This window comes from Mastigoproctus giganteus, chromosome 7 (genome assembly GCF_048544385.1).
Source record: "Mastigoproctus giganteus isolate SK-2022 chromosome 7, ASM4854438v1, whole genome shotgun sequence".
In the NCBI taxonomy this organism is placed as follows: Eukaryota; Metazoa; Arthropoda; class Arachnida; order Uropygi; family Thelyphonidae; genus Mastigoproctus; species Mastigoproctus giganteus.
In genome coordinates, this window is record NC_143581.1 from 115,478,769 (window position 1) to 115,505,800 (window position 27,032).

General features: G+C 38.5%; 1 protein-coding gene across 11 annotated transcripts in view; it reads right to left on the reverse strand.

The window, feature by feature from the left end:
- Positions 1–27,032, reverse strand: part of LOC150083163 (uncharacterized) — a 1,214,634-nt gene that overhangs the window by 277,344 nt on the left and 910,258 nt on the right. For all 11 annotated transcript variants that reach the window (XM_090377874.1, XM_090377875.1, XM_090377878.1 and 8 more), the window contains one exon: positions 7,377–10,310. In XM_090377874.1, coding sequence (XP_090234000.1) covers positions 7,377–10,310 — 2,934 coding nt within the window. The remainder of the gene's footprint in view (positions 1–7,376; positions 10,311–27,032) is intronic.

Sequence of the window (27,032 nt, forward strand, 5' to 3'; positions counted from 1 at the left end):
TTCTGGGACAGAGCAATGACTACACTTTTTTTCTTGGTGTCAACTCTCACACCAAGAGGTGTGAAAGTTGACTTGGTGTCAACTTTCACACCTCTGCAAAACAGGATATTAATGAGCATATATATCCTTCCAATGCATATTTATAGAAACAGCTGATGCAATACCTTGCAATTACTGTCTGATACAATACTTTGTGATAAACAAAGTGACTGTAATCAATATTTTATATGTTTCACTACAAATGTTACTTTTTTTAAGGTGATGTAGTTTTTTTATCCGCTACTGTATGTGTTTGTCGCTTCTGTGATTTTTACTTTAAAAGTATTCCATATTTCAAATGTATTCTTCTGCACTCGCCAATCCACCCAATTAATAGTTTCATATAGCACCTTAAACTGTCAAAGTCCCCTCTTCTGAAGTTAAAACCCATGCATGCCTTTACCTTTAACTACTGCAACATCTTTTTTCATCTAACAACTGACGATTGCATGATCACTTTCGACAGGGATTCCTGTACTTTAAGCCCTATAATGTCATATGATTCATTAGTAATGATGATGTCAAGAATATTTTCACCCCTAGTACTTTCTCTAACATGCTGATACAAATAATAATCATCTAGTTTACTTAAAAAAATTTTTCCCCATGGTGAGTTTCCCTCCCACTTATTCCAATCAATCTTGGGAAGATTAAAGTCATCTATAATAAGATATTCGTGCTTGCTTGTCCATTCTATCTGCATGTAGAAGACTTTTGTCATACTCTTCAGAATTTTCTGGTCTGTAGATTATTCCCACTCTCATTGTTCCTTTGCTCCTAACTAACTCACGCCACACATTTTCTATGCTGTCAGATGTTTCAGACTCAGGAAAAGCTTTTTTTCCTGCTCAGGTTGCTTTTGATAAGAATCATGATACCACCACCCTTTCTATCTTCCCTAAATACATTATACATACCATAGTGGAACTAATCATACTGAATTTCTGGGTGGCACCACATTTCTCTTAGCATTAGTTGTCCTAAACAGCAGTTTAAATGCAGCCATTTTATTGACAGCACTACTGTAGACACAGTTAAGACTAATTGTAGTTTACTACCCTAACGGGGCACCTCCGTAGCCAGATGGGCAGGAGCGGCAGTGCGTAGCACACGCTTCTTGATTAGACCGGGGGTCAAGCCCGTGACCACCAAATACGGAGAATGCGGAAAGGTCAGGGAATGACCACTGCACATCCCTGGAGCAATATGGCCTTAGTTGCTAATGCTTCTAAAAACCAAATAACAACAACAATTACCCCGACACACTCCTTGAAGTTATTTAGGCTTCTTCCCTTATTTTTCTCATCCTGCTCATTTGAAACATTGATATACTCAAAACATCTTGTCAACATCAGCTGTTGTGGCAATAAACAAGAATTCTTTAGGTGAGTGCAAGCATTGTTACTTTGACATATATCATCAGAATATACACGAATCTATATTACCCTTCACACCGCTAACTAGCAGTTTCCCTGAACCCTTGTGGTGTCCTCAATGATTTTGACAAAAATCCTTGAACTACCTTTGTTCAAATGAATATCATCTGTACAAAATAGATTCCTTCTACCAACAAATGAAAAAAATTTCCACCTTGAATCTTGCAGATTCCCTCAAGTCTTGTTAGCATTAGCATTAGCATTAGTAGAGGCATTTGATGCAAGAAAGCAAGCTTATGCAGCATCAGCCAAAAAAAAAAAAAAAAAACCACTTCCACTTCACCCCTCTGTTCGTTCAAAATACCTGTCCAGCTGAGCCTTAAACTTATTTAGGCTATCAACCTCCACCACAAGGGATGGAAGTCTGTTCCACCAACCAACCACCCGCTGGCTAAAGGCAAATTTCCGCACGTCTATCCTACATCTGTCTTTCCTCAATTTGAATTTATGCCCTCTCAGGTGATTTTTCTGAGCTAGAGGAAGAATCCCATCAGCATTGAGCATGCTTAAACCATTCAAGGCTTTATACACCTCTATCAGATCACCTCGCTGGTGCCTAGTCTCCAGACACTGTAATTTGCAAAACTTAAGCCTTTCTTCGTAAGAGCACCCCTTTGTTCCATTCACTAATCTTGTTGCCCTTCTCTGTACTCGTTCCAGCAGCTCTACATCCTTCTTGAAATGAGGCCTCCAGACCTGTATACAGTACTCTAGGTGTGGCCTGACCATCGCCTTATACAATGGAATAATCACCTCCTTATCCCTGCTGGAAAAATTCCTGTATATCATTGACAATACTCCATGAGCTACTCTTGCAGCCCGTCTGCACTGCTCAGAGAACTTCATATCTGCCTGCACAACCACCCCCAAGTCCCTTTCATTCTCTACCACTGTCAGTGTTGTACCATAGAGTTGATACGTTGCTCTGGGGTTGCTGTTTCCCATGTGTAGTACTTTACATTTGTCAATGTTAAACTTCATTTGCCACCTCTCAGCCCATCTGCTCAACCTTTCCAGATCCTGTTGCAGAAGCATAGTGTCAGTAGTGTCCTTGACAACCCTGCCGACCTTTGTATCGTCTGCAAACTTGGACATTAATCCACAGGAGTTAATCCACATGGCTTTCAACTATAATCCTGCCTATTGTGTCAAGGCAGATATTGCACACACACACTTGGAGTTAATCCACATGGCTTTCAACTATAATCCTGCCTATTGTGTCAAGGCAGATATTGCACACACACACACACACATACACATTCTAACCTAATTCACAGCATTTTTTTTAGCATTGTCCTATATTTATCCAACAAATGGTCAGGTTGTGTCTGTGTAATATTGTTAATCCCCACATGAATAATAATGCTCTCTTTACTCCCCTTAAAATTTGATAATCTTCTGGTAACATCATCAATTGTTGATCCCGGCAAATACTTCCTGGTTCTGGATCACCTATCTTAATTATAAAAAATATTATCTGTTTCTCTGACAACAATAAAGTCCTCCAATAAAACTAGATCACCTTCAACCAGAGTGGTATGCACTTGACTATTCTTATCGTGGATTCGAATTGGGGATGGGGGTGCATCACTTGACAAGTCACGAGATACTTGAGTCACTGATGAGCTTTCAGTTACATTTGTTCCTTGCACTTGTTTCTTCATTGACTCAAATTCTCCTCATAATGGACCAAGTTCTAATTTGAGATTGGTACACTTCCAACATTGGGTTCCAAGAAAAGAACCACTAGTTCAGCTAGTTTTGTCCACTAGACCAACCTTAGAATATATGCCACAGGCTGTACAAATGACGAACTCATGACTCACACCAGACATGACCACAGATATTTCCATCTGGGTCACGATATCCTTGGACTTTGTATATTGTAAGTGGATCTTGTAGCAACCATTATTCAGTTAAAATTTGAACTTTAGAAAGATTACCAAATTTAAATTTGCAATATATTACAGAATTTAAATTTACAAAATATTGCAGAATTTAAATTTACAATATATTACAGAATTTAAATTACTAAATTATTACAGAAACTGTTGACAAAACTTTAACCACTATAGAAGTTAAATTTAAGCTATACCCAACGAAAGTTACGAAGTTCCTGCCAATATATTGATAACAAAGTCTATCCAAATATTTTTCTAAAGCATTTGAAAACTTAAATTTAAAATATATTACAGGATTTAAATTGATGAACCATTACAGAAATTTAGCAGCTAACAAAATTTTAACCACTAATGAAGTTAAATTGAAACTACAAAACAGAAGTTACAAAGTTTCAGTCAAAATTTCGATAATAAAGGCCTTCTAAATATTAAGCTGTAGCTTTATAAATACTTAATTAAATACAAAAAATAAACTAACATGCTTCACTATATGAATTCAAACTACAATTCAGTATATTAAATAAAAAATAAAAAATAAATTATTCCAAAAATTAACCTGCTATAAAGTTCCAAAATCCATAGCCACGTTTAAAATCAAGTGCAGCAATGTGCTATATGTTTGCAAATTGTGCAGACATATAGCACATTGCTGCACTGGTTGAAATCCAACCAATACATTGATGAGCCAAAACATTATGACCAGCGAGTCGTTATGCAAATCAAAGCAACTGCAGGTGAACTATTGTGCATGTGCAGGTCAGGACATGGTATAAAAAACACCCGATACTGAGCTCTGTTAATCAGTGTTACTTCAGATGGGAAAGGCAGTGGACTTAAGCGAGTTTGACAAAGGCCAAATTGTAATGTCTAGATGACTGGGTCAGAGCATATTCAGAACAGCACGGATGGTGGGGTGCTCAAGGTCAGCCGCAATTAGTACCTACTGAAAGTGGTCGGGGGGGGGGGAGACCCACGAACCGCCAGCGAGGTATTGGACGACCACGGCTCATTGATGCTTGAGGTGAGCTAAGGCTCTTCCAGATGGTATGTGGCAACAGAAGGGCGACTGTGGTGCAACTCGCCGGTAATTGGAATGCTGGTGACGGGAGTAATGTGTCACAACACACAGTACATCGAACCCTACTGAAAATGGGGATGCATAGCCGCAGGCTGCTCCGAGTGCCCATGCTAACCACGGTTAACCACCAACAGTGCCTACAGTGGTCAAGTGAGCATTGAAACTGGACCTTGAGTGATTGGAAGAAGGTTGTTTGGTCCGATGAATCACGTTTCCTGTTGCACCATGTGGACGGCCGGGTACGTGTGCGTCGTTTACTTGGGGAAGTGATGACACCTGGATGCTCCATGGGACAAAACCAAGCTAGTGGCAGCAGTATCATGCTTTGGGTGATGCTCTCCTGGGATACCCTGGGTCCAGTCATTCATGTGCTGACCAGGTATACCCTTTCATGGCAATGGTCTTCCCCTCTGGCGGTGCCGTCTTTCAGCAGGATAATGTGCCATGCCACACCACCCAGATTATTTGAGACTGGTTCACGGAACACGAGGAATTTGGAGGCCCTGGCCTCCAAATTCCCCAGACGTCAATCCCATTGAGCATCTGTGGTTTGTGTTGGAACAGCAACTCCGATCTGCAGTATCTCAACCATGGACCGTACAGGAGTTATAAGATCTGCTGGTTACGTGCTGGCACCAGATACCACAAGACACATTTAGAAATCCTGTAGTGCCCATGCCTCGCTGGGTAAGAGCTGTTTTGGCTGCAAGTGGAGGACCAACATCATATCAGGTAGGTGGTCATAATGTTTTGGCTCCGGTGTAATTTGTGGTTTCTATACAAGCTCCATAATGAAGTCTTTTCATCACTTTATAAGCAACATTTTCAAGACATTTCTGTATAAGAAATAGAGAGGGCACTTAATATTATGCGAAACGGAGAATGTGAAAAAGATGGAGTTTCTTTTGGAATATTTCAGTTCTCTGTCATTTTGCATGTGATGTGTGTCACGAAGTGATGCCTGAAGGTTTAAGTGATGGAAAACTTTCATGATCCATTTTGACTCCTTTCTGGGAGAGCGACTTTCTTCTCCCAGGTTATGGCCCTGCTGTGTGGAGGCAGGAGCAGTGCCACCAGTAACTAAGTGATAAGAAGTAGTCAATGTATTAAAGTTACACACGCACACATGCATAATATATATATATATATATATATATATAAGAAAAGTATCTTTCCTTCCTTTTAAGTAGACTAACTTCTTTACCATAGAATGCCAAAATTAAATAATTATATAAAATAACTATATAAATTAGACTGGTTTAACTCTCTTTGCAATAGATTATAAAATAAGATGCTTTGAAAATTGACATTGCTAAGATTAATACTGATATTTGATATTGCTAAAATTGTTACTGATATTTGATATTGCTAAAATTGTTACTAATATTTGATATTGCTTTGAAAATAGCCCTGTTCACTCACTTGGGGCTCTCGATTTGCAGAACTAAAATCTTTTGCATAAGAGTTTCTCTTCTTTGCACCCATTAATATTATAAAATTTTCATCCAGTTCATTTGTTACTGTATCATGGTAGCTCAACAGACTGGCCAGACAGGACCCTACCCCAAAAAATAAAATCGTCACTGTGATTTCCATATAATTCACACTGTTAAGGTGATTCTACAATAGTTCTTTAACCACTAATTCCATTATTTTCCTTGAAATACAAGTCAGACTTATAGTTCTATAATTGCTCGCATCACCCTTTGATTCCTCCCTTGAATACAAAGATGCTCTCATAATTATGGCTTAAGATTTGCTTACTTCTTTTGCTGCCTTGCTGAATATAATTGAATAAATCCCATTACCTTTAGCTGAAGCAATCTCGCTTCCATGTTCTTCTCAGTTATAACAAAATCATTTAGTTTCCAGTTACAACTTGGTGTATTTCTGATGTTCCCATTCCTGAAAACTTCTTCATGTATGAATGTAGATACAAAATATTTATTTTGTCTGTTGCAACCTGAACAGGTTCAGCAATATTTATGTCATTCATATCTATTGGACCAATCAATATTGTTCAGGCCATTCCTCTAAGTGTTAACATAAGCAAAGAATTATTTGCTACTTTGCTTTCTTAGCCAAGGGTTTCTCATAATCTGCCTTAGCTTACCTACATTTACAGTATCTTTCATTATCTTTATTAGTCATATGGTGCAAGGAAGCCTTAGGCTTTTGCTGCACCTGGCAAAAAAAATTCTGAGTTACCATGAGTGAGAGAGAGAGAGAGAGGAGAATTGCCAAGAAAGAGAAGAATGATGATATCCAGCTCAGGACCCTGGGTGTGCCAAGCCCATACTCACCAGATGTGAGCCCCTGTATATTTGTGTATATTTAGTAAACTAGACAGAAGAAAGTCTTTAATCTCAAACTGGCAATTAACAAGCAACAGATATTTTCCAGGTGGTTTCCATGTTAATCGCCTGTTCAAGAATGGATTTTAGATATCAAGTAAATTATTTAAATTCATCAGCTTAAACACACAATAAAGCTCTATTCCACTGCCAGCAGGGTAAAATGTGCTGCACATTGGAGGGAATAAAACAATTACAATGAAGTTGTAGTTCTTTGCATCAATGGAAATGTATAAATAAATGAAAGGAAATTATGGAAATTTATTTATTTGTTATGTAGTTTAAAACACAGCCTGTCAATTGCTGACTAATCATACATATGTATGTTCTTTTAATTATGGAAAAGTGCTTATTGTTTTTGATTATGAGAAACTGATGTGTAAGTTATATGAATGATTTGGGAAATAACTATAAATGGTATTTATATATATATATACCCAAAAAAATTACACTGAACACATTAAACATATTAATGATGATAAGATAAAATAAAATAAAGATATTAAGATAAGTTCATGGATAAGCAGAAATTAATTTTCAACTTACAACCAACAATATGGTCACTTACCTGTTTTTCCTTTTTGTATAAAGCAGTTTTAAAAAATTGTTCGATGATTTCCGAACGTTTTCGTTTTGTGCGAACTCTTTGAATAGCTTCTATATTGCAACTGGACAAGGATTCCACAACATCTTGTTGCTCCTCTTCGGCATCACCTTCTGCAACATCACAAAGAGTACTTGCTGCTGGAGTGATGGGGGAGGCAGGGTTAGATGCAGTGGACGGTAATTTCTGGTCCCCATTCAAGTAGTATGGTCCAAAGAGATCTCCTAAACCTTGATAATGACTACTTTTACAGCACAGAGCACACAGCCAACTTTTGTCCTTACTAACAGCATCATACAAAGGTGAAAGAGTACTGCAAGGTCCAAGACCTAATTTCTGCCGTATGACATTCCCTAGCTGAAGCTGCCTTTTATGTTTAAGGAGTTTAATGTCTTTTTCTTCATCTTTTGGTGGCATATTAACAACCACTACAGATCTAGGCTTTTCCCTTGATCCTAATACATGAATGTATGGACCAGTTACATGTTTTTTGAGAAAATTTATATGATCCCTTCCATGAGTAAGTTCTGTCTTTCTTCTTCGTCTCCTTGGTTGTCTGACCTCTCCAGGAGGTTTTGGTTTATTTTTACTTCCAAAGGGCCGCCCTCTTTTCTTCTTAGGGGGTTGAGATGAAATCTGTCCCAACGATGGATCATAAAATTGAGACTGTGTGTTGGAAGTAGCTGACAAAGGTCCTTCTTGAAGTTTTACAGTATTTCCATCCTTGGTTACTGTAAATATCAATGGTCCCCTTGATCTATCATCAGTTGGTAAATCAGGAGGAAAGTTATTAGACTGCTGTGAATTTGGATGGTTTGAACTGACAATAGAACTATTCATGGGTAATGAATCCAGCATGGGTGTTTTCATAGAAACATTTTCTTTATGTACATATTCTGTTCCTATTCCTTGAGCTGTTCCTAGATGAAGGTTGTGTCCTTGCCACGATATATCTTTATCTGGAGAATTAACATCACTTAACTCGCCTAGGCCATTGGTGGACTGATTCCTCACTGAGAGATGACTTTCACTATGATACATTTCTAAATGACCTTCACTACTACTCAAAGGAAACACTCCAGATCCTCTACGCCTTCCCCCTCTCCGTCCTCTTATCGATGGACTTTTCACTGGCCGCGATCTGTGAATGCCAATTTCAGTATTAAAAGGTAAGTCCCATTCACCAGACAAACTTTCTTGCCTGGGCACTACTTTCTTTCTTCTCCCTCGCTTTGTTGGTGCATTCAAAGACATTGCCATACAATCCTCTGAGAAACAGTTTTTATCTTGAATTGTAGAAAAGCCATCAACTAAATTTGCAACTTTGTTCCATCGACCTGCTGGATTAAAATAATGAATCGGCCTTGGAGTGAAGCTTTCATTTGAGTAAGTTTCTTCATTTGCACCATCAGGCTGGCCATTGGTAATCTCAAATTCTTGAAGTGTAGAATTCCTTCTCCCTGCTGTCATTAAAATAGTTTTATTTCTTGGAAGTTTGTCAAATGAGCTTTCCAAAAATGATGGATCAGTATGAGGATCCTGTCCAATAATCCGTCTCCTACCTCTAGGAGATTTCGAAGATTTTCGAAAGGCAGTTCGAAGGTCAGTTTTCCCATCTCCATCAGGAATATCATCACTATTACTCAGATGGTGAATAAAGTCCTGAGAGTCTTTATTTTCTGAGTCACTGGAAAGAGGGCCAAGCTCATCTCGAGTAGATGTGTCACCTAAGTGATTACCATTTGTCATTCTTACATCAACAACACTAAATGATTCAAAGTCTGATCTTCGTCCCTGATTATCTGGATGTGGAAGTTCTCCATTTACTTGGCTGACTGTTGATGAATCAGCACTAGCAGTTGTAGTGCGAGAATCACTACGTGGAGAATTACTGGACGTAGAATCAGGAGCAGAAGAAAAGGTTGAACTAGTTGGTGTTGACATACATGTGCGTGGTGGGGTACACAGTCTGTTCTGGTCTAAATTGTAATAGGTTGGATACGGTGAACCTGGATCACTTCCTGTTAACTGTTCCACAGAAAAATAAGAAGCAGGTCTATTTGTCACTGGTGGGTTTCCTTGGCTGGATGCCATCTCATAACTAGCTCGAGTGATAGGTGATTCCACAGTTTCTGAATCAAGCATGACCATTTTTTGAAGAGACTGTAAGGGATCACTATTTCCCACATGACCAGTTGGGCTGTTGCAAAGTGGCTGCTGGACAACACCAGAAGGTACTGTAGTTGGTGGGGATGGTGCAGTTTTCTGGACCTGAGGATGGGGGGTGATTGCAGAAGGAGGATGGTGAGGTGATGGAGCTGTAGGAGGTGGAGAAAATGGCTGACTGTGTCCTGGTGATCTGGTGTGGCTTGGCAAGGGTGAAGGAGTAGTACGCGGAGAATGCAGCACACTTGGACTAGGTATCTGAGACTGTGACCATGAATGTGGTGAGTGGCTAGAAGAAGATACTACAGACATCTGACGATAATGTGGTGGTGGAGGTCCAGGTGTTGCACTCATACTGACATGTGGTGGTGAATGCATTGGTGGAGGGGGCATCATAGGAGGCCTAGGTGATGGTTGATTATACTGCATTATATCAGTGCTACTATTACTGTTATCTGTCCATGTCGTTTTTATTTGTTGCATACCACGGCTGCTGTTGCTATACACTGAAGGCCGGCTGCTATAAATTTCTTGACTGAGGGATCCATAATGATTTTGACTTGAACCATAGGGACTCAAATGGTGGCTAGAGCTATATGGTAAACCGGAATGAACTTGGTGATTATTGTGACTACTGTACTGATGAGCATGAGCAGGAGGTGAGACTGGATGTGGTCGGTAGGGAGATGGAGGCTGATAGGATGGGTAGCTATTAGACTGGCAGTGTGAACCCTATTGGAGAACAATTAATATCTGTTTAATGAAAAAATTACATAATTATATATATATATATATATATACACACACACACAAATATAATACAGGGTGTTTCAAAAATGATGGTCAATAATTTAAAGGTGAAAAATACAAACTAAAATAAGCAAAAAAGTCCCAGCAAACATCGGGCCACAACTGAACTGTTTTCGAGATAATGCACATTTTCTGGATATGGTAGAGGTACAGTAATTGGGGATGTAAAATTCGTCACACACTGCTATGACCCAGTACACTTCCTTGCGGAGCAACCATCCGTGTCGAAATTCTTGGATTTTGTCCTCTTCTTTCTAACACCCTTTCCTCAACATCAGGTGTTATGCTTCTGGGCCTACCAGCTCGTACTCCATGTGCAAAGTGCCCATGTTCTCTAAGGTGTTGACGTACACTGATGAATGTGTGCCTGTTGGGCTGACTTCGGTGGGGAAAATGCTTCTTGGTACAAACGTGCAGCCTTGAGTGCACTGCCGTTGCCTTTGCCATACATGAAGTGTATGTCTGCATACTCTTCGTTGCTGTAACCTCTTTCCATGTTGACTATCCTTTGACAAGTACTAGTATGCCTGCTACGTCTCAGAGCACTGAGAGAGGGGAAAAGGAGAGAATGAGCAAAACCTAACCTAAACAAACAAGTCAGTGATGGATCCCTACTCTGTAGAGTTCACCTTGTCATTGGTGGATCCCAACTAGAAATGTGCAATATCTCGAAAACGATTCACTTAAGGATCCATCTTTACTAGGCTTTTTTTTGCATATTGTAGTCTGTACAGTTCACTTTTAAATTATTGACCATCACGTTTGAAACATCCTATATATATATATATATATATAAAATAAAATAATTAATTCAATAACAGTAGCACAGCAGACCAAATGAGTGAAAATAAAATAAACCATACATCATATGATAACATAAAGAGGGGAGAAGAAAGAGTATTGCAGAAGGAAATGTTCCTAAAATAATTTAGAATAAGCCAAAAGTTACAATATTATGTAACAAATTATAATTTTGAATCTATCGAAAACAATTTAATGGCACCCCCAGATTGGCACCCTTTTCCGAATTATGTGAAATATCACTTAAAAATGAAATTAAAGCCAATAATGGTCAGGGAATCACTGCATTTCAAACATCAGACAAATCCAAGCATACACGAACCAATACACTGATTGATCCGCAAATGCAATGGATTTGAATAATGGTCATCCTTATGTGCAGTAAGAAATTATATCAGAAAAAGAATATAGCACTCATGTGGCAACAACATACGACTGACAGGTTGAACCGAAATATATAACAGAAATTAGAATATATACATATATATATATAGTAAAATAAAACAGTTAAATACATGCAACACGTTGTGGTTTTTGCATATTTTCTCCCATTGATGTCTGCCCTACTATCCTTATTCTTTATTTTCACATAATTCTGCACTTTTTTCTGTTGTCTAATAGTTGATTCATTTGGATTTAATTAGAATTATATATATATATAGGGTGTTTCAAAAATGATAGTCAATAATTTAAAGGTGAAAAGTACAAACTAAAATAAGTAAAAAAGTCCCAGTGAACACTGGGCCGCAAATGAACCGTTTTCGAGATAACACACATTTTCTGTTAAGAACTGCCACTTACTGTGGGTGCATTAGTTTAGCAAAAAGCTGTGAATACTTTGCTAAGGGTGGTTTTATTAAACATAAGATAATACATTTTTAATTTTTGGTTTCAACACCGCAGGATTTTACAGATGTTACATGTTACAGGATGTTACAAAAGGTTTTCAAAATGCTGTTCTTTCATCCGTACACAGCCCTCTGCATTGAGTTGCGAATCCTCTCAGGCATTCCTGGGTCATTTCTGATTAGCTGAAAGGCTCCTTCAACCCGACGCTGCAATTCCTCAACTGTGTTAATATAAGAAGTGCACAGCAAGCCTTTTACATGACCCCCAGATACAAAAATACATATGATTTAAGTTTGGTGATCTGGGAGGCCACATTACAGGCCCACCTTTACCTATCCACCATTTTGCGTACCTTCTAGTTAGATACTGAGTCACAAATCGAGCAAAATGTGCTGGTGCACCATCACGCATAAACCACATGTTCTGGTGTTGCTGAAGTAGAACATTATCATCATCAAGGAGGTCTGGAAGAACATTCTGCAGGAACTGAAGGTACAGCTCTCCTGTTAGCCTGTTTGGCAGAAAGTGTGGTCCAATTAGACAGTCTTCTAGTAGTCCTGCCCAGACATTCAACAAGAAACGTTGCTAATGTCGTGACTCGTGAATTGCGGTAGGATTTTCATCAGACTAAATGTGACAGTTATGAAAATTAAAAATACCATCACAAGTAAACCCAGCTTTGTCAGTGAAAAAAATGTTATTTAAAAATTGGGGGTTCAGGACACACTGTTGTTGCATCCACTGGCAGAAGTTCACTCTGGGAGGGTAGTCTGTATTGCAGAGACCTTGTACACGATGGATATGGTAGGGGTACAGTAATTGGCAATGTAAAATTCACCACGCACTGCTATTACTCAGTACATGCTCTTGCAGAGCAACCTTCCTTGTCAAAATTCCTCGATTTTGTTCTATTCTTTCTAACACCCTTTCCTCAACATCAGGTGTAATGCTTCCTGGCCTCAGTGCTCGTACTCCGTGTGTGAAGTGCACATGTTCTCTAAGGCGTAGATGTACCCCGATGAATGTGCGCCTGTTGGGCTGCCTTCGGCGGGGAAATGCTTCTTGGTACAAACGTGCAGTCTCAAGTGCACTGCCTTTGGCTTTACCATACATGAAGTGCATGTCCGCATACCCTTCACTGCTGTAACCTCTTTCCATGTTGACTATCCTTTGACAAATACTAGTATGCCTGCTATGTCTCAGAGCATTGAGAGAGGGGAAAGGGAGAGAATGAGCATAACCTAACTTAAACAAACAAATCAGTGGTGGATTCCAACTCTGTACAGTTCACCTTGTCCGTGGTGGATCCCAACTAGGAATGTGCAATATCTTGAAAACAATTCACTTAAGGACACATGTTTACTAGGCTTTTTTTGCATATTGTAATCTGTACAGTTCACGTTTAAATTATTGACCATCACTTTTGAAACACCCTGTATATATAGACATTACTGAACATCTAAGAAAGCAAGGGAAGTATTAAATTATTAAACTACAGTGGCAAATAAAAGAACTGCATCACCTTAAAAAAAAGTAACATTTGTAATGAAACGCATAAGATATTGTTTGATTACAGTCATTTTGTTAGTTGCAAAGAAAAAGTATTGCGTCAGATAATGCTTTTGTTGCATCAGACAATAACTGCAAGGTACTGCATCAGCAGTTTATGTAAATACGCCGTTGGAAGGGTATACATGCTCATTAGCATCCTGTTTTGTGGAGGTGGAAGCATGGCTCCATGTGTTCAGTAGATACCAAGAAAAAAAATTGTAGCTGTTGCTCTGTCCCAGAAAGGGCTTTCTACACGTGTGAACACTGATAAAATAGGCTTCCACTAGTCAACAGTATCCCGGGCGTTGAAATTAAAGCTTAAAACTAGTGATGTGAAGAGAAGACCTGGATCAGGCCATAAGAGAGTGACTATGTGTTCCCAAGATCGATGTTTAAAATAGCTACGCCTTCGTAATCGGCATGCTAGTGCTCCTGATCTAAAACTGAGCTTTGAGATGGCCTCTGGTGTTGAAACAAGTGCACGAACTATCTAACGATGGCTTTCGGAACATGTTCTGAATGCCTATCGGCCCAAGAAGAAGTTTTTATTGATCCAACAGATGAGGAAGAAGCGACTTAGGCTAAAACATGTTTCATGGACAAAAGAGCAATGGGACACCGTCATCTTTTCTGAAGAATCAAAATTCAACCTGCATGGCTTAGATGAAAAGCGATATATAAGAAGACAAAAATTGAAGGTATACCATCCTGACTGCATAACACCGACTATAAAGTTCCCCGCTGGTCAGATGGTCTGGGGATGCATAACAAGCAAAGGGGTGGGGCGAATTAAGTTTATTAACGGAATGGTGAATGCAGAGACCTACACTGCTATCTTGGAGGGGTGCCTGAAACCTGTTATTAGGGATCACCATACAGATATCCAAAGCTGCATTTTTCAACAGGACTCATAGCACCTTGCCACACAGCAAAATTGGTAAGTTTTATGATATTTAGATTTAATGATGAGTTTGTCTCCTTGTCTCACAAGGCTTAAAACATACTTACACCAATGTTTTCCCTCAGTTTTTTTCCTTTAAGGTGCAGTCATATCTCAGAAATGCTGGCATTACAGAATTGGACTGGCCTGGCAACAGTGAAGATTTGAACCCTATTGAAAATTGCTGGTACATAATTGCTCAGAAGAAGCCAATAAGTAAGATTCAGCTGCAGGAGAGCATTGTAAGGGTGTGGTACCATGAAATTGGGCAACCATATATCTAGAAGTTGATTAACTGTATGCTAATTTGTTGCAAAGCTGTAATTGCAGCTCGAGAAAAAAGACAAAATACTGAGGATTTATTTTGCTGATTTACGGGAAATAATATTATTACGTTAACTTGTCAATTCAGTTTGTACACGTAAATGCAATAAAATGTATGTTTGGTTGTCATGATTTCCATTTGCATGATTTCTCGTATTTCCATTAATTACGCATTTTACCCTTTGGGAAGATATTTATGACAATTAGGTATATCAGGTGCAGTCTTTTTATTGGATTTCATTCATAGAGATATATATCCCATCTAACAAATGCATTTCAAACATTTCTGAAAACCACAAAACACATTATTTGCAAAATTCACAAGTGATGTAGTTTTTTTTTGTTTGCCACTGTAGGTTATGGATCCTGGGCACTACTAGTTATAGCAGAAATACCCAGCAACCACAATGAAATATAGACAAATGTATTTTATCAGTGTATTGGGTAAGGGTGCTGACCTGTCAAGTGTAATTACAATGAAAAAATTGAGAATGCCTGCAACGTAAAAGCAAATTACCTGAAATTAAATGAAATTAAGATTAACATAAAAATAATAATGATAAAAAAGGTACCTAATGCAGTGGGTCCTAGGACTTTAACTACTTCAGAGGGTCAGCAGCCAAAACTGTAGGAGCCAACATAATAAGCAGGGTTTCTGTTATGATACATACAAATCGCATACATCATAGCCAACCCGAGAGTCGAAAAAGAGGTTAATGTTAATATAATTTAATTTCAGGTAATTTGCTTTTATCTTGCAGGCATTCTCAATTTTTTCCATTGTATTTACACGTGACAGGTCAGCACACCTACTCAATACACTGATAAAATACATTTCTCTATATATATGTATATATATAGACAAATGTATATTTGTCTATGTTTACATATATATGTGAAATTATGTAGCAAATATGTAATTTGCGAAATAGAAAAAGAAAAAGAGTATCAGAATAGATTAATGCCATCAAAATAATGATTGAAAATTACATCAGTCTGTAAAACACATACAGTGAAACTTCTCCTACCGGACACCTCTCGTTAACGGACACCTCTCTACAACGGACATTTTCAAATTCCCCAACTCACCTCCATTGGTTTTAACGTGTTTGCAGCTTCTGTCTAGCGGACATTCTCTGTAACGGACGCGGACAGGCAATCTGCACTGTTTCGTTTAGATTAGCACTTAATTTGATTTCCCCATAAAGGACAGCGGGCGAGCTTACAGCCCCTTTTCTAGGAACTTTTCTTCCACGTATTGACTCAATCATGTGTTTATTTTCTATTTCCGATTCTCTGAATTTTATCAAGGTTTACGTCGCGGTTCTAAACCCTTTTTCAAGAATTTTAAGGCACGTGTAAAACTTCTGATGAATTCAGTGTGTGCAGGGGGGGGGGGGAATATGGTTGGCCTTTCGTCTTTTCAGTTTCAGTTTTCAGTTTTGTTCAATGTCGTGTGAAGTGCACAATGTCTTCTCGTAAACATTTAACTTTAAAAGATAAAGTCGATCTCATTAATGCGTATGATTGGCAAAAAAATAGTGTTTGCACTCTCGCTGCAAAATTCAAAATCGGGAAGACGCAGGTAAGCGACATCCTAAAGAAAAAAAATGAACTGCTCAAACAATTTTGGCAACACAGAAATGATCAGGTTCAAAAATCATTCCCGAAAACTGTTGGACTTCAAATTGACAATGTTACGTATGAGTGGTTTTGTCACGAACGTGCTAAAAAAATTCCCATTAATGGGCCTATTATTAGGGAAAAGGCTTTGGAGGTTGCGAAATCTATGGGAGTAAATGAGTTCAAAGCTTCTGTGGGATGGCTAGACAAGTTCAAAACTTGGCATAAAATTTCTTGGAAAACCGTAAGTGGTGAAGGTGGATCTGTTGATACTGGGGTTGTAACAGAGTGGACCATCAAATTGGAAGATTTGTCGTGATTTTGAAGCTAAGGATATTTACAACTGTGATGAAACAGGGTTGTTTTTTAAAGTTCTTCCTGAAAAAACAATGAGTCTAAAAAACGAAAACTGCCCAGGGCGGAAAAATTTCTAAGGAACGCTTGACTGTACTATTGTGTACAAATATGCGAACAACCTCTTGTTATAGGAAAATCCTCGTTGTTTCAAGGGCATAAAGTTGAATCTTGAATGTTGATTGGAAGTCTAATAAAAAAGCGTGGATGACACGAGATATCATGAGCGAATGGATAAGTCACTTTAACGAAAACATGATTCGTCAAAACAGAAAAATTATTATTTTCATGGATAATGCTGCATCTCACCCGCACATTGAATTGTCCAACATTCAAATCGTTTTTCTGCCACCAAACACATCTGCAGAGTGTCAGCCCTTGGATCAAATGATAATAAAAATTTTTAAACTTCACTACAGAAAACGTGTTTTAAGACATCTCATTGCAAACATGAACGATGTAACATGTGTGAGTGACCTTGCAAAGAAAATCAGCATCCTAGATGCGATTCAATGGATTTCCTCTTCAGTAAACGCAATTAGAAAACATACTGTCGTGAACTGTTTTGTAAAGTCTGGCTTCTCAAACGCAAAAATTGAAGTTGTGAACAGCAATGTGGAGCACCAAGAAGAACAAGAACTTCATCTATTGATAATGTACGATACTTCAGCTACAAGTGACCCTGGCTACAAAGATATAGACTCAAACCTCACTACAGAAGATGGTGCTATAGATATCAAAGACTTTATCATCGATATTTTTCAAGAAGTTCCTCATGAGGATGAAGAAATGGAAGGAGGTCATTATGTCGAAGAACATATTAACGATGAACCACCGATGAAAATAGAAGAAACGCTCATACAAATCAATCGTTTAAAAATGTTTTTCGCCGCTGAAGTATCTTACTGAAGGACTTTCAATGGTTTCTTCACTCCAAACAAATGGTGAAAACAAAATTATCAGCCGGAAGAAGGTGTAGAAGAAAATAAGTGATTACTGTATGTATTTTTCATAAGATAAAGTCATAATATGCATAGCACAATTGTATGTATATTATTTACAAAAATATTGTGCAAAATCTGTATATAATTTAATTTAATTTTACATTAAACGTTTAACGATTTTTCTTTATCTCCTGTGTATGTAATTGTATATTATTTACAAAAATATTGTTCAAAATCTGTATATATTTTAATTTAATTTTACATTAAACGTTTAACGATTTTTCTTTCTTTCTTTTTTTTTTTTTTTCTCCCTCAGACTTCTTGTTAGCGGACGCTTCTCTCTAACAGACACATTTTCGTTCCCCATGGCTGTCCGTTAAAGGGAAATTTCACTGTATTACATTATTTATTAAACTGAATACCAAGGGAATTGTACAACTGATGAAATTTAATAAGAATTTGAAATACAGGTAGACCCTCACTAATCCAGCCAGTGGTTATCCGGTTCCACTGATAATTCGGACAAAATTTCCGCAAACGTAATTTCAAATTTCCCAGGACGGCACACCGACCTGTCGCTACTGTTTTGGTGGCGTTGGTTGCAGCATCAGCTGTTGACGCAAACTCGTAAAGACTGGCAAGCCATTCCCTCTTGTTTTTCTGCATTTATTATTATTATAACCTGCTCACATTTAGCCCCAGTCATGGTTCCAATGCATAAAGGAAGTGCCTCTCCTGGTGTAAACGCAAACACTGTACATTGTCCATAACAGATAAAGTTGAACTTCTGAAAAACTCGACAGCGGTGTGTCCTGTGAGAAGTTTAACTCTGCTTAATTGTAAATTCCAGCAATTTCTCTCAGTTCCTCTTATTTTACTAATTTACTTTTAGCCATTCCTTTTTAGATTTTTTTTTTTTACAACACACTTGCACAAACTTGCAGAAAAACAGAACACAATATGATGGATAATACAGAGTGCTAATGAACTTGTTTTCACAAAATCTCTAACAATACTGACAAACTTATTGCAACGTTTGAGAGTTTATTTTATCACAATTAGTTTTATTGCAGTGCTTGCCTGGTGTGCAATAAACTAATCAGAAACGACCTTCACATGTATGCTGTAATAGCGTCACACGTATGTGGCCGACATGGCTTCTCAAGAAATAAAGTAACCTACTGGGCCATGGCCACATATTATTATTATTATTATTATTATTATTATTATTATAATTAGCCATATGGTGTGAGGAAGCCTGAGGCATTTGCTGCACCAGCCAAAAAAAAATTTGGAGTTACCTGTGAAAGAGAGAGAGAGAGAGAGAGAGTCAGAAATAGAAGGGAATCACAAAGAAAGAGAAGAATAGTGATATCCAGCTCAGGACCCTGGGTGTGCCAAGCGAGATGTGAGCCCCTGGTATATGTGACATAAAAAAAAAATCTCTCTTTTTTTTTATATATATTTTAAACAAAAAAACGACAACACTGACATTACAATATTTCTTTTAGAATTAATAATCAAATTATTTGCTAAATATTTTTTGGCCCATGGGGAATTTTTTTTTTAAAGTGACTTGGCAGTCAACATGTTAAGGGGGGAGGAGGTGGTTAGCTGTTGGGTAAACTGTATGTGCTAAAATAAATCTCCGGTGATCCGGCAAACTCACTAATTCAAAACCCCACAGGTCTCAACACTGCCGGATTAGTGACGGTCAACCTGTATTAGTATTAGGGATGATTATTGGAGTGGAATCCTCCAATCAGGAAGATATAATATAAGATCAACATTTTAATAATAATATAGTTTTTGTTTAATTGCTATCTATGGTTTACCTACACCAATATTTAATAAATATAACTGGATAGATCCCATCCACCCAAGCTGCCTTTTTTATGCTTTGCTTTAACAATTTCTCTTCCACTTTCCTCTCAGTTATCGCAAAATCATTGTGCTCTTTGTAAGAATTTGACACACTTCCAGCATTCCCATCCCCAAAAAATTTCTCATGTATACATGTAGATGCAAAACACCAAATTCTATTTGTTATCAAAATGAACTGGATCATCAACCCCTTCCTTCTACTGGTTTCATAAGTAAAAAAGTCTTTACTACTTTATTTTGCACTTTGCCAGAGGCTTCTAATAATCTGCCTTAGCTTGCCTAATCCTCTTTGTGACTTGATTGCAGAGTAGTATATACCTATGTACACAATTTATATTGCTTGCTGAGGTTCCGATCCAATTTAGTGAAGAACAAGTAACAGGAAGAAGTTGCGAAGAGATGGACTGCTGCAGACAGTACCTAGATCCAATATAGTTAGGGAAGGACACTACGTGGTCGTTTTCCATTAAGGTTTCCAAAAAAAAATTTTATACTTTACAACCATAATTTGTAAATTGTAATTATAATATTGGTAATAGTAATATTGAAACTGTAAGCTGGTAACTGTAATTGTATTATTAGTATTTGTAATATTCTAAAATATTCAAATTTGTAGCTCTTTCTATTTTTCCGTTCCCCCAACAGCTTTGTCTGATTGTGGGTATCATATTTTAAGATACCCGAAATATCATATTAATGTACAGTAATATAGGCAAACAGCCTAATAAACTATATTATTAATTTTCATGTGGTATAAGAGTGGTTTTAATATAATAATAACCTTAATTGAAAACAACCACGTAGCATCCTTCCCTAACTATATTGGATCTAGGTATGAGCCAACCACAGTCTGTCTCATTCGCAACTTCTTCCCATTACTTGTTCTTCACTAAAATGGATCAAACCTCAGCAAGCAATAAGAAACAGTGAATTCAAATAGAAGAGAATGAATGAAAAAAACAGGAAAAGAAAATAGACTAGACACATCTCCCTCCAGTCCACTTGAACCAGAAGCATGGTCTGAAGAAGGGTATCAGTAAGATCCCAAACCAGCCTGCACAGCAAACCCTGATGTCCAGAGTATGGGAGCAAAGGTCACCCCAGACTTCCACTACACAAGAACCCTGGATCAAGGTTAAAATTTGGCACCAGCAGCATGGTCTGATGATAGGTATCGGTAAGATCCTGAACCAGCCTGCATACCAACCCTGATGTCAAGAGTATTGGAGCAAAGGTCACCCCAGGCTTCTAAGAACCCCAGTTCCAGGGTAAAAACTTGGGACTATCCTATTGGCTAATGGAGTTAATCCCTCTCCTATAAATTAACTGTTGGCAGGCTTCTTGCCTGTATGCACACATCCAGTTTCTGGGAGCATCTGCAAGAGGAGTCTGTCAGCAGGTAAGTATTTAATCTCTTTGTAATCATCTTCGATTTCCTGTTTTCTATCGTAACAGTAACTTAAAATTTAATATGTTACCACCATAATTTGTAAATTGTAATTATAATATTGGTAAGAGTAATATTGTATTTAAATTGACAGTTTCCTGTAAACAGTTACCTGTTTGTAGGTAACTGTAATTGTATTATTGGTATTTGTACTATTCTAAAATATTAAAATTTGTAACACTTTCTATTTATCTGTTCCCCCAACAGCTTTGTCTAATGATGGGTATCAGTAAGATACCCAAAACGTCATATTAATGTATTGTAATGTAGCCAAACAGCCTAGTAAACTATAGTATTAATTTTCATGTGGTATAAGAGTGATTTTAATATAATAATAACTTTAATGAAAGTTTTCTAGTTTTGAATTATCATTCTTATTTAATTTTTTTATGCTGTTTTGATGATTTTCAAAACAGCATCATTACAGCATCTATCAAAAAATTAATAATAAAAAGTCAATTCAAAAAATGTAATTTATAATGATGGAAATTGTCATTGTATTTATTACTCACATGACAAGGTTCATGTCTGATTACCATCTGGAAGAACTTTATATATGTTTTTTTTGCATAAATCTGTAGTTAGCCAGTCATGCACAGTGGGCTGAAGGTTACTCATCTTGGGTGTCCCCCCCCCATGCTCACACAGACATAGGCTATTTAAACATGATAAGTAAAACTCTGTACTGTAGCGTTAGTATAGTATAGGTTATAATATTTTCAGTGATTGGTAAAATCTATTAAACTTGTTGAACTTCGTTGGCATTTAAATTGTACTTTTAACTAAATACATATACCGACTTAGATTACAAACGTAACATAATTAATTAATACATAACTGATACGGAAGTTATATAAAGGGAACTCGGAGATAATTAATACTTGACACTAAAAAAATATATATCCCGTTATAACTGTGTTGGGAGATAAGTTAGGGTTATAAACTGAAATTGAAATTTTATTTAAATTAAAAGAAATCATGACTCAGACCAGAGCAGAAAAACAAAAGGCTCAAGCTAATGGAAGTGCTGTGGCTCAGAGCAGAACTGAGGGGGGGAGTTGTCCTCTGACTCACAGCCTTATAAAATGCACTGTTTGCTTGATGTTTGCAGAGCAATCGGGTACGGGACATGATACTGTCATGGGGGATGTCTTTGTGTGTGCGCGATGCAAGGAGTGTATCGATATCAGGCAACAACTCAGCGTTCTTGTGGGCCTATATGAGAGCTTGAAGGACAGGGTGGATGCCCTCGAAGAAACTAAATTGAGGGGCCCATCAAGCTCTCAGCTGCCCACATCAATGCCAGAGCTTGCACTTGGGCATCGCGTTACACAGAGGCAGCCCCCAAGGCAGAATGCGCTGGTCCCAAAGGAACTAGTAGTTGTTGGTGACTCTATTGTCAGGGAAACGGGGAACATGCTTTGTAAAAAAGATAGGTGGAACAGGACCAGGGTATGTCTGCCAGGGGCAAAGGTTGATGACGTTGTAGAGCGAATATCATCTTTTAAGGGCACAAAAGGTGATATAGTTGTACACGTTGGCACTAATAATATTAAGAGTAGGAGACCGGCAGAATTACTTAACAAGTACAGGTCACTGCTGAACAAAAGCCGAGAATTAGGGTTGAATTTGAAAGTGTCTGCAATTCTGCCCAGACACGATAGGAGGGAGTATATGATGAGAGCCTTGTCGATCAATTCGGCCCTGGAAAGATTGTGCAAGGCTCAAGGGGTAGAATTTTTTTCAGCCTGGACTGTACTTGTTAACAGGAGAGATTGCTTCTACAGGGATGGGATACACTTAAATAGAAAGGGTGCAAGAATATTTGCTGATGCTATCGAGGCAGTGTTAGGTGGGTCGGAAAACTGCTAGCTTGGGGGGAGACAAAGACCAATAGATTGACAGTAGCCACTGGCAGAGGTGAAAGAGATTCTTGCACTGCTTCTATTAGAATGAGCAGAAGCCTGAAAAACAAGATGCATGGTATTTCAGAGACTGCTGGGAGCCATTGCGGTACAAGTAAACACATGGGTTGTGTTAGGGTAGCTAAGAATAGAAACAGGTGCAGGTATACTTGTGTGTACACCAATGCTAGGAGTTTAGTAAATAAATTTGATGAATTTGAGGTATTGCTCAAACCATCAAAGGCAGATATTGTTGGGATATCAGATATGTGGTGTCACACAGATATAAGGGATGCAGCACTGCAATTTGGGGAGTACAACGTCTACAGAAAGGATAGACAGGATAGGAAGGGGGGAGGGGTTATGCTATTAGTTAAGAAACACATAAAAAACCAAGGAAGTGAAGCCAGTCGACATCGCTGGACAGTGCAGTGTGGAGTCAGTTTGGTGTGACATAAGCATTGGGAGATCAAAATTGAGAGTAGGAGTGTGCTATAGGCCTAATGACTCTGATGAGTATAATAAGGAACTGTACAGGGAAATAGAGTGGGCCAGTAAATCAGAGAGTCTTATAATGGGAGATTTTAATTTCCCAGATATTGACTGGAATTTGGGGGCTGGTTACTCACGCACTAGCAGGGCTTTTGTGGATTTATTGGATGATTGTTTTCTACATCAGCATGTTCGGGAGGCAACTAGAGGGAGTAATACTCTTGATTTGATTATCAGCAGTGATTCTTCATGCATTAAGAATCTGCAGATAAATGAACCACTAGGTGGCAGTGATCACAGTGTGCTGAAGTGGGATTTACTCAAAGAGGTAACTACCATTAGGGGTAAAGGGAAGGGTTATTGCTTCCGTAAAGGCGACTACGATGGACTGAGACAGTATTTAAATTCTATACAGTGGGACCAACTGATGATGTTACCAACAGCAAATTCAAAATGGGAAGCATTCAAAGAACTTATCTTGGAAGCTACTAGGCTTTACATACCAACTAAGAAATATTGTTCAAGTTTTAGGCCAAAATGGATGTCAGATGAACTAATGAGGCATATGGCAGAGAAGAAAAATGCATGGGATACTTACAAATTAACACATGACACAGAAGCCTATGATAGATACAAGTTGATATGCAACCAAGTTACAAAGGAGGTTAGGCAGGCGAAGGCAGATTACGAGAAATCCTTGGCAAGGGATGCAAAGAAAAACAGCAAAGAGTTCTTTACTTATGTAAACTCTAGAAGGAAGGGGATGAATCAGATTGGTCCACTTGATATTGATGGGTCAACTGTTGATGATCCTGCTCAGGTAGCTAACAAACTAAATGAATATTTTGCATCGACATTCACACATGAGGAGTTATTCAGCAAGGGGAATGCCAGAGGTGTATTCAACTCTAGCAGTAAGCTACAAAATCTTGAAATAACTGGGAGTAAAGTGGAGGAGAAACTGTTGAAGATAAACACAAGAAAGGCACCCGGGGTGGATGGGATCTATCCAGTTATATTAAATGAGGCAGCAGAGGAAGTAATTAGCCATAATTATGAGAGCCATAATTATGAGAGCTTCCTTGGACTCAGGGGAGGTACCCACAGACTGGAGATGTGCAAATGTGACTCCAATTCACAAAGGAGGATCAAAGGCTGACACAAGTAATTATAGACCTGTGAGCTTAACTTCTGTTCCAGGAAAATTAATGGAGGCACTGGTTAAAGAAGCACTGCAGGATCATTTAGACAAGACTTCAGTTATAGCTCAGACACAGCATGGTTTTGTTAAGGGGAAGTCTTGCCTGACCAACTTGAGTGGATACTATGATGCAGTCACAAAAGAACTGGATGCAGGGAATAACTTTGATATTATATACTTGGATCTTAGAAAGGCTTTTGATACTGTTGCACATGGAAGACTGCTACACAAATTGGAGCAGTGTGACACTGGAGGCAAATTGCTGCTATGGATAAAGGGGTGGTTGAGGGGGAGAAGACAGAGAGTCGTAATCAATGGACACTGCTCATCGTGGACTAATGTTATTAGTGGAGTCCCTCAGGGCTCAGTGTTGGGTCCATTATTATTTTCTGTATTTATAAATGATATTGATGATGGTATATCAAGCTTAATGTCCAAGTTTGCAGACGATACAAAGGTTGGCAGGGTTGTCAAGGACACTACTGACACTATGCTGCTGCAACAGGATCTGGAAAGGTTGAGCAGATGGGCTGAGAGGTGGCAAATGAAGTTTAACATTGACAAATGTAAAGTACTATACATGGGAAAGAGCAACCCCAGAGCAACGTATCAACTCTGTGGTACTACACTGACAGTGGTAGAGAATGAAAGGGACTTGGGGGTGGTTGTGCAGGCAGATATGAAGTTCTCTGAGCAGTGCAGACGGGCTGCAAGAGAAGCTCATGGAGTATTGTCAATGATATATAGGAATTTTTCCAGCAGGGATAAGGAGGTGATTATTCCATTGTATAAGGCAATGGTCAGGCCACACCTAGAGAAATGAGGCCTCCAGACCTGTATACAGGTCTGGAGGCCTCATTTCAAGAAGGATGTAGAGCTGCTGGAATGAGTACAGAGAAGGGCAACAAGATTAGTGAATGGAACAAGGGGTGCTCTTACGAAGAAAGGCTTAAGTTTTGCAAATTACAGTGTCTGGAGACTAGGCACCAGCGAGGTGATCTGATAGAGGTGTATAAAGCCTTGAATGGTTTAAGCATGCTCAATGCTGATGGGATTCTTCCTCTAGCTCAGAAAAATCACATGAGAGGGCATAAATTCAAATTGAGGAAAGACAGATGTAGGATAGACGTGCAGAAAGTTGCCTTTAGCCAGCGGGTGGTTGGATGGTGGAACAGACTTCCATCCCTTGTGGTGGAGGTTGATAGCCTAAATAAGTTTAAGGCTCAGCTGGACAGGTATTTTGAACGAACAGAGGGGTGAAGTGGAAGTGGGTTTTTTTTTTTTTTTTTTTTTTTGGCTGATGCTGCATAAGCTTGCTTTCTTGCATCAAATGCCTCTACTAATGCTCATGCTAATACTAATGTCCTTTACTTGAGTTTGCTGACTAATCCATGTGTTTCTCTTCTTATCTAACAGTCTGATTCCCAATATAATTCGTTCCATTCTTCGGTGTGTAGTTCTCAGCTTCTTTTCCATTCTTTTGGTGAGTGCCCAAGTTTCACTTCCATAAGTCATGGTGGGGAGTATACATTGATTCATTATTTTACTTTTCAGACAAACTGGGATATTGCTCTTCAGTATGTGACTATATTTCCTGAATGCTATCCATCCAAAATTTATTCTTCTCTTGACTTCCAGCCATTTATCATTATTACAGCTAAATATTACAACTAATAAAATTAATGGAGGCACTGGTTAAAGAAGCACTGCGGGATCATCTAGACAAGAATTCAGTTATAGCTCAGACGCAGCATGATTTTATTAAGGGCAGGTCTTGCCTGACCAATTTGATTGGATACTATGATGTAGTCACAAAAGAACTGGATGCAGGGAATAACTTTGATATTATATATTTGGATCTTAGAAAGGCTTTTGATACTGTTGCACATGGAAGACTGCTGCACAAATTGGAGCAGTGTGGCATTGGAGGCAAATTGCTGCTATGGATAAGGGGATGGTTGAGTGGCAGAAGACAGAGAGTGGTAATCAATGGACACTGCTCAACGTGGACTAATGTTATTAGTGGAGTTCCTCAGGGTTCAGTGTTGGGTCCGTTGTTGTTTTCGGTCTTTATGAATGATATTGATGATGGTATATCAAGTTTAATGTCCAAGTTTGCAGATGATACAAAGGTTGGCAGGGTTGTTAAGGACACTACTGACGCTATGCTGCTGCAACAGGATCTGGAAAGGTTGAACAGATGGGCTGAGAGGTGGCAAATGAAGTTTAACATTGACAAATGTAAAGTACTACATATGGGAAACAGTAACCCCAGAGCAACATATCAACTCTGCAGTACTACACTGACAGTGGTGGAGAATGAAAAGGAC